Here is a 12,907-nt window from a genome sequence, read left to right as displayed (position 1 = left end):
ATTAAGAAGCTCAACCACTGGTTTTTTTGAGCTAATTTTTTCACACTGTAGAAGTTTGTTTAATGACCGAAAATTAGTAGAATACTTAAGAGAAAGCTCTTTTGATGCTGTGTTTCTGGACCCTTTTGATATGTGTGGCTTAATAGTTGCCAAGTACTTTTCACTGCCCTCTGTGGTCTTCAGCAGGGGGATATTTTGCCATTATCTTGAAGAAGGTGCGCAGGTCCCTGCTTCTCTTTCTTACGTCCCCAGAGGTCTCTCAGGGTTTTCGGACACTATGACTTTTGAGGAGAGAGTATGGAACCACATCTTCTACTTGGGGGACCATTTATTTTGCCCCATTTTTATACAAACGGCCTTAGAAATTGCCTCTGAAATCCTGCAGACACCTGTTACAGCATATGATCTGTACAGCCACACATCAGTCTGGTTGCTGCGAACTGACTTTGTTTTGGAATCTCCCAGACCCCTGATGCCCAACATGATCTTCATCGGGGGCATCAACTGCCACCAGGGAAAGCCACTGCCTGAGGTGAGTTGTCTCTCCTTTAGCAGAATAGGCTTACCTGGCTTTGGACTTGAAGCTAAAAGAAAAAAAGATTCCTTACTTAGCTGTGATTTGTCATTTCTATTTGTTGAATTTGGATTTTCCTTCTAGTTTAGTGATTTATGTTTTCAATTCAATTATTTGTTGTTTACCAAATTTTATAATGGTGCCCTTCTTGACCTATATATATAACTGTACATAAATTGCAGGTGTATTATTCAATACTGTTTTTCAAACAAAAATGAAATGAACCTTTGTGTTTTGTTAGTGATCTTGTAATACCCCCTTCAGGAAAATGCTCTTAGTAGTTTTGTAGCTGCTTTAGCTCTTAGCACCTTTTAAAATGTTTTGAAATCATTTGCTATAAAACCATAATGCTGTGTAAATTCTTATATTTATTTTATTAGACTAAAACTAAGTGTCAGGCTCTAATATGTCATGTTTCACCTTGTATTTCTTATGTGCCAATAAATCACAGACTTCTTTATAGGCCAGTCTGTACAGAGTTGACACTTTCTTTTGAAAATGCAGAGAAATCATTATTGTGAATGCAACGTAGTAATAGTTTTGTCAGTCATTCAGTATTGAGAAGGATTTAGGCTTTTCCCACTTTTTGGTTCTGTGAAGAAGAACCAAAAACATTCTTAAATACTGTCTTCACATTCATGTATTGTCATCTTGCTTTTATCTTGGGAGAGTCTTTTACATCAGTTTGCTCGTTTTTCCTTCATTGAGAAAAGCTATCATCTTTTTGCTGTTAAGTCTTCTTGTTCTGGAAGATATATTTCTCACTATTTCATCATACTTGTTTTAAATGTTCACTTTATATAAGATTCTTTTATTAAACTTTATGCTTGGGCAGTTTATTTTATTTGAAACTGTCAAGCACGGAGCAGTTATTCCATTTCTATTTTCTATTTTAATTATTGGGCAATTAAAGTATAGCTTTGGTTTTTGATTTATCTTGCATCTATTAATTCCTGTTAATAGTGTGTCTGATTTATTAGGTATGCAATGTCATCTGTAAATAATTCCCTCCAATGACATTCATACCCTTACTGTGCTCTGTTATAGTGTATACTCCCCAAACAATATTGAGTCATATTGTTGGTCTCGCCAGTTGAAGTCAGGAGTCTGTCACTTGCTCTTGAAAAAGCCTTGACAGATGCAGGTGTAAGATTCTTGGCAAATGTATAGTTGCTATATCGAGGTGAACCACCTGGTATCTCATCTCAGTGTATCATCTGTTAGGAATGGACTATGCATTTCTACCTGTTGTTCTGTCTTCTTCCAAGGTTCAGCAGACTGTGTGTAATGACAGTCATGTTCTTGCACAGATGTCTCCGCAGATGTTTAGTGAAACAGTGACTTATCAGCCAACTCTAGGAGAAGTGAAATAATGCTCTTTCTTTCTTTTCTTTTTTTTTTTTTTTTTTGAGACAGAGTCTTACTTTGTAGCTCTTGGTAGAGTGCCGTAACATCACAGGTCACAGTAATCTCAAAGTCTTTGGCAGAAGTGACTCTCTTATCTCAGCCTCCCAAGCAGTTGGGCCTACAGGAACCCACCACAATGCCCAGCTATTTTTACAGATGGGGTCTTGCTCTTGCTCAGGTTGATCTTGAACCTGTGAAGGTCAGGCAATCCACCTGCCTCACCCTCCCAGAGTTCTAGGATTCCAGGTGTGAGCCATCACACCTGGCCCAATAATGCCCTTTCTAAAAAGTCAGAAAAGTAAAATTTCAAAAATGTCTACCATTTCAATTTATATGTCTTTTAAAGTCAGGGGTGACTTTCTACCCTTAGCAAGAACAGGTGAGGGGGGGCAAGTTAGCAGAAGTTCAGAGGCTGAGCCTGCCAACGGGCTCCTCTTCCCTTACTCTCCATCTACTACAGTGCCAAGAGCCACCCAGGGTTTGGCTGAACCCTGACCTCTCTAACCAAAGGTGGGGCCCTGAAACTTCCTGGGTCACCAGAGGGGTTTAGAGATATAGGAAGCTGTATATGATTTTATATAACCTATGATATGGACACATCTATAAAACATGAAATATATTGAACACAATATAGTTTTATGTTTTTGGTTAATGATATAAGAAAAGTTATATCAACGTTAATGATATAAGAAATATTTTTATGTATCTTTTAAGTGATCTATATGTAGAAAATGTTTTATATCTGTGGAAGGTTACATATTAGTGTATGTATAGACAAGTATAAAACAAGCTGAATTCTCAAAGAGGAATTTATATTTCCAAGAGGGCTCTCTGAGAAAGAGCCTGGGATACAGCACAAGTACAAAGGAAATTCCGTGGAAATACCCATGGACACTGTGTAGTACTCCTTCTTTGCTTCAGACAGGTGGTCTATGCCTTGGAAAACCATACGGCTTGTTGTATCTTTCTGGAGAACAAGAGTTATAGTTTTAGCCTCATTTGTGTGATAAGAAAACACTGCTCATGACAGAGTGTGTGCTGTATGCCTGTGTATGTGAATGTGTGCTTTTGTGTGTGTGCATGAGCGTTTGTGTGAGGTGCCTTAGGCCCTACTTAGGGGATTTTCCTGAGAGTGTCTCAAAATTTCAGTGAGTTAATCCAGGGATATAATTAAATTCTGTAAATAGGATGACAGATTATGATTCCGATGAAATTAAAATCATTTCAGTGCAAAAAACAATCAGTCCCATTCTTTTTCAGTATTAGTTGAGTTCCAGCTGAATTGATGACCAGGTCAGCTGCAAGGATTTCAGCTTTAGGCTATACAATTTGGGGCAGCTATTGCTCTGGAGAACTGGGGGAGGGATGTGGTCACACAACAATAATTGATGTGTGCTTCCCTGGCCTGTCTCAGGTCAATTAAAAGCTAGTAGTCACTGGGTTAGCCTGAGTCCTGCTATCAAGATTATTTCAGCTTTTCATTATAAATGTTTTCAAAGTTACATGCAGGAGAGACTATTGTGTGATGAGCACCTGTGATCCACCCTTAGGTTGAATACCTTTCAATATTTAGTTGTACTGTTCATCCACCCCTTATTTTCTTTTCTTTCTAAGAAAATTTTTGGCTGTTGTATTTTTAACTAATTCTTGACATGTCATTCCATGCCTAATTGTTTCACTAAATATTAAAAATAAGGATGGGTTGCTACATAGCCATGTTATCCATGTTATTGTATCATTGTCATATCTAACACAATCAGTAATTTTTTAATATCACCTGATTTACAGTTTATAATTAGAGCTAAGGACCCAGAAATACACTAATATATCCTTAGGCAATTGAATTTTTGACTAGGGTTACAAGACCATTCCAATGGAAAAGAATAATCCTGTCTACATGAGGTGCTGGGACAACCACGTGCAAAAGAAAGAGGTTGGACCCTTAGTTCATACCGTACATGAAAGTTAACTTAAACTGGACCAAAGACCTAAATAGAAGACCTAAAACTGTAAAACTCTTAGAAGAAAATATTGAGGTAGATCTTTCTGACTTTGGATATGGCAGTGGTTTCTTGGATGTGCCACTGAAAGCACAAAAAACAAAAGAAAAATATAGATAAATTTGACTTCCTCAAAATGAAAAATGTTTTTGCATGAAAGGACAATGAAAAGACACTGAAGAGAGTGAGGGACAATCCACATGGTCCCCTTCACTGTGATGTTCAAATTCACGTGCACATGCTTAATGTAGGGACTCCCTCAAGAACCTGTGGACTTTCCTGAACAGGTGAGCCCAGCTGGAGCCTCCATCTGCCTTGGCACTTACCTTTCTTGCCTCTTACCTCCCCTCCCTCATGTTGCAAGTCGCGTGTGGATACTGCTGTTTCCCTTTCCCCACTCCTCTGCTCTTCAGCCTACCCTGAGAACATGTACAATTTCACACATCACGTCTTTGGCCCACTCTAGATATGCAGAGGGTACTCTGTTCTGTCACTGCCCTGACCCCTGCTATCAAGGTCCCCCATGATCCTGTCTTCCCCAGCATCATGGGCCTTATTGCATGCACCGCTCCAGCTCTCTTCTTTCCAGCTCCTGTGCTACTTTCCCCTCCCTATTCAGTTCCTCTTTTCTAGCTGCTTCCCAGCCTTTGTTTTTCCTTTGTGTCATTTCCTTAGCATAATTCCTGCCCCAGAGGGGTCAAGGAGAAAGGCCATTCCACTGCCTGTCTCAGGCAGACAAAGTGTCAGTAATTAATTGAGTCAGGAGCTGGTACCCCGGGTCATAGTTTTGACACTAGGGTACCTTAGGCAGTGATTTCACACAGTGTTTGAGCATGTGGCTTCTGGAGCCAAACCAACCTGACTTCATACATACCCAACTGTGACACTTACATAACCTTGTGTAAGAGCCTGGATTTCTAAACAGCAGCATTATTTTTTCATGGTAAAGAGACTAAGAGCAGCATTATTTTTTCATGGCTGAAACTTGGAAACAACCCAAATGTCCATCAGCTAATTAGTGGATAAATGACAGCAGTGTATCATACATTGGAATACTATTTAGGCACAAAAAAGAAATGAAAATAATGCTACCAGAGTCTCTTTACCATAGTGAAGTCCAAGTTTATGTCTTTTCTGAGTGGTCTTTTTGTCATGTTATTTAGTGGTGAGATGGGGATAAAACATACCACTCCACAGAGCTGTTTAAATATAGTAATGTATAATGAAATATGATGGTGCATGTGGATGCCTGGTATGTGGCCTTGAATCAACACTAGCCATAACTGGGTCAGTGATATGCATTTTCTAGCACAGTCATTTCCATATTTCCATAATACTAGAAAAATTAACCACATGTTCAGCTGGTCTTCAAAATAACATGACCAGATGTCAATATCCTGTTCTTGCTGCAAGCCTCCCATGAGTTATTTAGTCCTCAGCTGGGTGGACAGTCCCCTGAGAATTCACACATTAAATTTAATGAAAGCTAACAGGGGTTGGATGCGTGCCATGTGCCAGGTGCTACCCCGAGGGCTTAAGCAGAAGACAGCATTATGAGTAAGCCTACCTTGCAAATGATGAAACTGATGTATAGAGGTTGAATGACTTGTCCAAGGTCCTAGCTCTAATGAGTGAGCAAGCCAAGATTCAAACCCAGGCATTCTTTTATAAAAATTGAGATGTAATTCCCATACTATGAAATTTACTGTTTAAAATGTACAGTTCAGCTCCACTTCCATAGCTCAGTGGGTAGGGTGCCAGTCACGTACACAGGGGCTGGTGGGTTTGAATCCAGCCCAGGCCTACTAAACAACAATGACAACTACAACAAGAGTTTGAGGTTGCTGTGAGCTGTGATGACACAGCACTTTGCCAAGGGCGAAACAGTGATACTGTCTCAAATAAATAAATAATAAAATAAAACATACAGTTCAATGGCTTTTTTATATTCAAGGAAATGAACAATCATCACCACTATCTCATTCCAGATAATTTTCCTTACCCTAGAGAGAAACCCCATCCCCATTGGCAGTTACTCTCCCTTTCCCACCATTCTCCCCACCCTGAGCATGAATCTACTTTTTGTCTCTAAGGATTTACTTAATCTGGGCATTTCACAGAAATGGCATCACAGCATGTGTTCCTTTTTGGCTGGTCTTTCACTAAGTTCCATGGTTGCTCCACGTTGTGGCATGAATCAATATTTCAGTTCCTTTTTGTGCCTGAATAGTATTCCATTGTATGCCACACTGCTGTCATTTATCCACTAATTAGCTGATGGACATTTGGGTTGTTCCCAAGTTTCAGCCATAAAAAATAATGCTGCTACAAACACTTGTGTGTAATGAACCCTGATATTTTTATTTTAGAACCTATGTGCCTAGCCTGTACACATGACTGCCTCCCTGTGTAGATGGGAAACGTCTTCAGACATTAGTTGGTTTGTTGGGTTTAGGGGTGTTACAGAGGAACACATGGCTAGCTATGTCCTGTTATTGATATTAAAGACTCTTCATTCAACAGTCTATCAAGATCCTGTGTATGCCTGGTCAGGTGCTGGGAAAATAGCCAGAATCAAATGCACATGGTGGCTTTGCCTGTCTAATAGGGGAGAAGATGGTCGGTTGCAAACTGTGAGGCTACTTTGAAAGAAAAGTAAAGGGTGCAGAGATGCCTGGTCATGTCTCCCATGAGGGACAATCCTGGGAAAAGTTGGGGGAATAGTGTGCCAAGCAGAGAAGACAGGTGCAGCATGAAGCCAGGTGCCAGGAGTTCTTTCAAGTTTGGAACAGCAGCAAATTCTTCCCCATCATCCCTGTGTGCCAGAGTCTCTTTGCCATAGTGAAGTCCTAGTTTATGTCTTTACTGAGTGGTCTTTTTGTCATGTTATTTAGTGGCCTGTGCCCCTCCTGACTGCTCCTGAGCTCCTAGGACCACCACCAACATTGTTACAAGCACTCTGGGAAGTCACAGCCTGCTCAAGATGTCCGGCTGGGCAAGCCATACTTCCCTGCACTGTGCTGTCCCCCTGTGGGTGATTCAGACTTGACCATTCTGGATCTGGGCCCAGAGCACTCTGACTTCTATAGCTGTCCCTCGGCCTAAATTACTCCAGTATCCCACATCCTGTATACAGTCTCCCTCAATGTGTTGGACTGTTATGGATTCATTGACATGTCGTTAGACATTTCTAGCCATTTAAAAAATATTTACACATTTTAATATTCTGGATTCAGCAAATTTCTTTTCTCAAGTCTTGAACATTTTGTAGGTTTTTGGAATCTTGTAGGCTGGTTCTGGCTCCATTGCTCCTGGGTTGTGGGTAGTGTTAAGGATCTGGGAGAGGGAGCACCTAAGAAGTTAACCAACATAGGGTCAGCCTTTCCCAACACCTCCTGCCCTAACATGAAGTCACCTGCCATGCACACTTTTAGACCTCCCTCTCAAAGTGCCAAGTTCCCTTCATTCACTTTCTGGGAAATCTGCTCCTTGTCCACAGAGACTGTTTTCTTTGTAGGAAAGGCACTGTGGTGTGTCCCAAGCCTGAGTCATTCATTCTGTGATAATCCCGGAGACAAAGTTAGCCTTTGCCTGGGTACTCAGGTAAATGGCAATGCTCAAGGACACCTTAAGTCCCATGGCACCACCCAGGCCTAGGCTACCAGGACAGCATTCTTTTTTTTTTCAGTAGAGTGCCGTGGCATCATACAGCTCAGAGCAACCTCCAACTCCTGGGCTTAGGTGATTCTCCTGCCTCAGCCTCCCGAGTAGCTGGGACTACAGCTGCCCACCACAATGCCTACTTATTTTGTTGTTGTTGTTGCAGTTTGACTGAGGCCGAGTTTGAACCCACCACCCTCGGCACCCTACCCACTGAACCATAGGTGCCACCCAAGGGCAGCAATTCTTTAGAAATTAGTCATTGTTATTAACCAACATGCCAGATTTCTTCTAGAGTCTAGGAAAGCACATGTGCATGTGTACATGCACACACACACACACTTCAGTCTTAGTATGGTCAAACCTCACACTGAAAAAGAAGAAATATTTTCTAACCCTCTTTTAGTTTACAAGGTGATGGTATATATAGAGGTTTCAGTTCCTGTTTTTCATCTCCGGCCTACAACCTGTGTCCTTTTGGGTCTGCTGGGCATAAGAATAGGACCCAGTAATGAGCCATGTACTTTTCAGAGCAAGGTCCTGCTGAGAAGGGCTCAGACCAAGGTCCTCGGAAGGGTAGAGGTGTAGTACCAAGCAACAGAGGTCCGAGCTCCTCTTACTCCCTCTGCTTCTGCATGCTGGGGGAGCCATTCTCCTTCCAGCTGGACTGTTTTTGGAAGGACCTCTGCCTGGCATGTGCCTGCCCCAGAAAGGCGGACCTGCACTGTGCCCCCTTTGTAACCTTCCCGGGATCTTATTGGTGTCTAAATAGACTCAAGGCAGGGTGTTGCCACCTTCCTCACTTTGATCATTGTAATTAGGAAATCCTGCTGGCAACCCTCCTGGGAAGGAGTCCTGGGAGGCTGCTCAGCTTGTGCTGAGGCAAGTCTTGAACAATAAATGTGCATCCTGGCAGTGTTCCCGAGACCAGCCCTGCTTGGGGTTGGAATGGCCCCTTCAATTCCATTTCTCAGGCTGTTTCTCCTTTCCCAGGTCCCAGCATGCCTCCAGTGCCAAAGATATGGGTTAGGACAGGGCCTCGCGTGCCAGCCCTGGTGTGCGTGACTAGCTCTGGGCGAGGCTGTTCTAGTAATTCTAGGAACCACCTCTCACCAGAACAGCCTGGTCTCCACTACTGTCATCCTCTGGGACCTCCCTCCCCATTCTCACTTGAGAAATCTGAAGTTAGGTTGATGGGCCACCCCCAGGTTGATGGTGGCTGGTGGTGGCTGGTTCTGAAGGCCAGGCTTAGCTGACTTCTATCTATTCTGGGGCTTTTACCACCTGCTGGCTGGACTTGTATTTCTGAAATCATAATTTCCTGAAGTAAAGTATGAGATTACATGTTATGATATTGTAATATACAATAAGAAACATATATGTCAGTCCTGGTTCCCATTTCCTGGCCAGAACACCTAAAACCTTTGCAATTTCCAAAGTGAGGGGAGCAATAAAGGTGAATAGAGCATCTTTTGTTATGCAGAACGAGTCTTCTTTAATTATACCCAAATTCGTGAAAAGTGCCTATGGATGGGGACTGGCTGCTGCCAGGAGAACCAACCTTGTGGAGGGAGGGGAGGGCAGAGGGGCTGAAGGTTGAGTTGATCACTAACAAAGTGATTTAGTTAATCATGGCTACTAAGTGACAAAGTATATAGGAAACCCAAAAGCACAGGTAACAATCCCAGCTAAGTGACTGAGGCACCATCTCAATCAATGGAGGTTTATAAAGCCAAAGTTTGAGGATGCGTCCCCAGAAAATACCAGCTCCAGACGCATTTGTAATTTTTTTGTATTTTTTTTTTTTTAATTTGGGAACTCAGTATTTAAGGGGAGAGGCATAGAGAAAGAAAAAGGGAGGAGGGATAAGGGGGCAGATGGTGAGGCAAATGGCAACATTCTTGTGAGGCCCAGGAATTCTGCATTTTATATAAGATATGGCAAGTGTTCAAAGAGGAAGAGGGAGCCAAGGAAGAATCAATGACGCAGATGTCCCCAGGTAGGTGGAAGAGCGATCGACCCTATCTTGTCTCTGTTCTGAGCCTGGGAAGGTAATCAACATTATCAGTGTGGAGTTGAAAAGACTTTAGTTTTAGGAACGAGAACAAGACTGCAGACCTAAAGCTATCGTGGCCATGCCCTTGTTGACAGGAGGCCAGTGAGGCCTTTCCTTGGCGATGATCTGTGCACGCAGTTCTCTGCAGGTGCCTGAGGGCTTTAGCCTTGTGTGAAACCTGGCTGAAGCATAATGTTAGGAAGAGCTATCTATTCAGAAGGGAGTCTTGCATGGCTGGACCCCCAGCCTTACCTTCCTTTTTGCATAGGGAGTTAGGGGGTAGTCCTGAGAATTTCATTTTCCTTCTTTGGGATTTAGAGAGCTTCCAGACTGCTGAAGGCATGGAGAGAGTTGTGCCAGGAAAGGGAACAGAAGCTCCATTGTCTTTTCTCCCTATCTTACCATTGGTTTTTCTTCATCTGGTTGTTCATCTGTATCCTTTGTAATAGCCTTTGTGAAAAACCAGCAACCTAGAAAATAAATGGTTTTCTATCATTCTATGAGACATTCTAGTAAATGGTCAAACCCAAGAAGGGAGGTGTGGGAACCTTTGATTTATAGCCAAGTCAGGCCTAGGGACCTACTACCTGTGGTTGGTGTGTGAAGTAGGGACAATCCTTTGTGAGACCAGACACTGACCCTGTGTTACTGTCAGAATTGAATTGATTTGTAGGACAGCCATGTGGTGCTGGAGAATTGGTCAGTGTGGAAGGAAATCTCCACATATCGTGGACATCAGCAATAATGAGGAATCCAGAGAATTTAGAATAGAGGGTTGGTGGGGTAGGGGTCTCTCCGAGTTGTCCTCAGAGTATTGCTATGACTCTTTACAGTGGGAGAGGCAGATTGGTGGAGATGAGGGAAAACTTTAGAAGCTCGGGATAAAGCTGATAAGAAGAGTAATTTGTCTATAGTAGCAGTGTGCTTAGAACTGGTTAAATATTAATTTAGGTTTTTTTTTGTTTGTTTGTTTTCATATCAGAGGGCAAGATTCAGAGCAAGGGAGAGGAAGGCCAAATTCAGAGCAAGGGAGTGGTCTGTGAAGAGGACTGACTGGTTTAGGCACGTAAACGATTTACCATTGTCTTCACCTTAACTCTTTTCAGGATGGGCTGCCTTCACCTTCTTCCTGCATTTCCGAGGGTTTCTGTGGGGGTTTTCTTCTTAGCCTTTTGGGGAGTGGTGGCAGGTGACAAGCTGCTGGTGGTACCTCTGGACGGAAGCCACTGGCTTAGTGTCAAGGATGTAATTGAGCGTCTCAGCACCAGAGGCCATGACATTGTGGTGCTAGCACCAGAAATCAATTTGCTATTGAAAGAATCCAAGTACTACTCAAGAAAAGTTTACCCAGTGCCCTACAACCAAGAGGACCTGAAGAACCGTTTCCATTCCTTTGGGAACAATCTGTTTGCTGAGAGGTCCTTTCTGGCCTCTCCTGTGTTTGAGTATAGGAATAGCATGATTGTCATCGACATGTGGTTCACCAACTGCCAGAGCCTCCTGAAGAACCAGGACACCATGAATTTCCTCAAGGAGAGCAAGTTCGACGTTCTTCTCACAGACCCAGGATTACCCTGTGGCGTGATCCTGGCAGAGTACCTGGGCCTGCCCTCTGTGTACCTCTTCAGGGGCTTCCCGTGCTCCCTGGAGCTCAGGTTCAGCAGAACCCCAAGCCCTGTGTCCTACATCCCCAGGTACTACACAATGTTTTCAGACCAGATGACTTTTCCTCAACGAGTGGCCAACTTCCTTATGCACGGGTTGGAGCCCTTGTTACTTTATTTTCTGTATTCAAAATATGAAGACCTTGCCTCAGATGTCCTGCAGAGAGATGTGCGCCTACCCACCTTGTATCAGAAGGCCTCTGTCTGGCTGCTAAGGTATGACTTTGTGTTTGAGTACCCCAGGCCGGCCATGCCCAACATGGTCTTCATCGGAGGCACCAGTTGCAAAATCAAGAAGGCCCTGTCTCAGGTTGGTGCTGTTTCTTTTGCATTGTTCCCTTTCTTCATGGATGGACATTGTTCTTCTAGGCTCTGTCATTCCTTGCTTGAGCCAACTGCCACCTGGGGGACTGCCTGAAACCACAGTAGCAGGCTGGGCTTTGAGTAGTGGGGGACCCCTCAGGAGACCTGAGGTTGAAGTGATATGGAGGCATTTGAGTGAATAGAGGGTTCATGCCTAGTAAGGATGAAACATGATCAGATGGGTGATCTGGGGTTAGTCACAGAATTATTGAACAAGCCTTGGAAATGTCTCAGCACAAAGAGGTGAAGGTTTGACCAATGGGACAGGTCCGGGTCAGGACCCACTTTCCCAATTCTGCCTGTGTTTGTCCTTGGACCCTAAGCCAGGAGTCAGCAAGCAATAGCCAGGGAGCCAAGTCCTCCCAAAGGCCTGGGTGTTTTGGTTTTTATTTTTTCTTTGAGGTCTGTTTTATATGACCCAGAGCTAAGATTTTTTTTTATAATTTTACGTTTATAATTTTATAATGTTAAAAATGATAAAGGGGTACAGTGTGCTGGTTTTATATTGCTTTTTTCTGTTTCTGTGAACAATGTGATTGGTATTTTGATAGAGATGACTACATTGAGCTTGTAGATCTCTTTGGGTGGTATTGACATTTTAACAACATAAATTCTTCCAATCCATGGGCATGAACTATCTTTCTCTTTTGTATGCTGATTTTGTTTCCTGCAACTTCCCTGAATTTATTTATCAGTTATAACAGTGTGTGTGTGTGTGTGTGTGTGTGTGTATGTGGTCTTTATGTTTTTCTAAGTATACGATTATGTTACCTGCAAACAAAACTAATTTGACTTATTCCTTTCCAATTTGGATGCCCTTTATTTCTTTCTGTGGCCTAATTGCTTTGGCTAGGACTTCCAGTACTATGTTGAATAAAAGTGATGAAAGTAGACATCCCTGCCTTTTCCAGATCTCAGATGAATGGCTTTCAGTCTTACCCCATTCAGTGTGATGTTAGCTGTGGGTTTGTCATACATGGCCTTTGTTGAAGCATCTGCCCAGGCCTCCTCTCCAGCCCTGCGTATCTTGCCACCTGCCCCCAAATACATTCTCACAGGCATCTTTCAGCCTTTCTGTCTTCCTCTCTGGCCCTCACTTCTTTCCCAGAATCTCACACGGTGCTGCACGAAAAAAAAAGCCTTTATTTTTAGGCCCTTACGCTCTCCCTATAGGGTCTCAGAT

At 42.9% G+C, this 12,907-nt stretch overlaps 2 protein-coding genes across 2 annotated transcripts in view; both read left to right on the top strand.

Annotated features, from left to right (window-relative positions):
• Nucleotides 1-10,465, top strand: part of LOC100955824 (UDP-glucuronosyltransferase 1-10-like) — a 12,450-nt gene extending 1,985 nt beyond the window's left edge. The window contains exons 2-3 of the mRNA XM_012802102.2: nt 7-532; nt 10,016-10,465. Of these exons, the coding sequence (XP_012657556.2) occupies nt 7-532; nt 10,016-10,171 (682 nt within the window). The 3' untranslated portion in view covers nt 10,172-10,465. The remainder of the gene's footprint in view (nt 1-6; nt 533-10,015) is intronic.
• Nucleotides 10,466-10,703: 238 nt separating this feature from the next.
• UGT1A6 (UDP glucuronosyltransferase family 1 member A6) lies at nt 10,704-12,073 on the top strand. The gene has a single exon (XM_003785051.3). The coding sequence runs from the start codon at nt 10,805-10,807 to the stop codon at nt 11,777-11,779; it is 975 nt and encodes a 324-aa protein (XP_003785099.1). The 5' UTR covers nt 10,704-10,804; the 3' UTR covers nt 11,780-12,073.
• Nucleotides 12,074-12,907: the final 834 nt, after the last annotated feature.

This window comes from Otolemur garnettii, unplaced genomic scaffold (genome assembly GCF_000181295.1).
Source record: "Otolemur garnettii isolate 467f Iridium unplaced genomic scaffold, OtoGar3 scaffold00013, whole genome shotgun sequence".
Taxonomy (NCBI): Eukaryota; Metazoa; Chordata; class Mammalia; order Primates; family Galagidae; genus Otolemur; species Otolemur garnettii.
The sequence above is the reverse complement of the archived record's forward strand: the minus strand, read 5'-3'. Positions and strand labels throughout refer to the sequence as shown.

Coding starts and splice junctions, on each gene's coding strand:
- UGT1A6 (XM_003785051.3), top strand. CDS start 10,805: ATGGGCTGCCTTCACCTTCTTCCTGCATTTCCGAGGGTTTCTGTGGGG.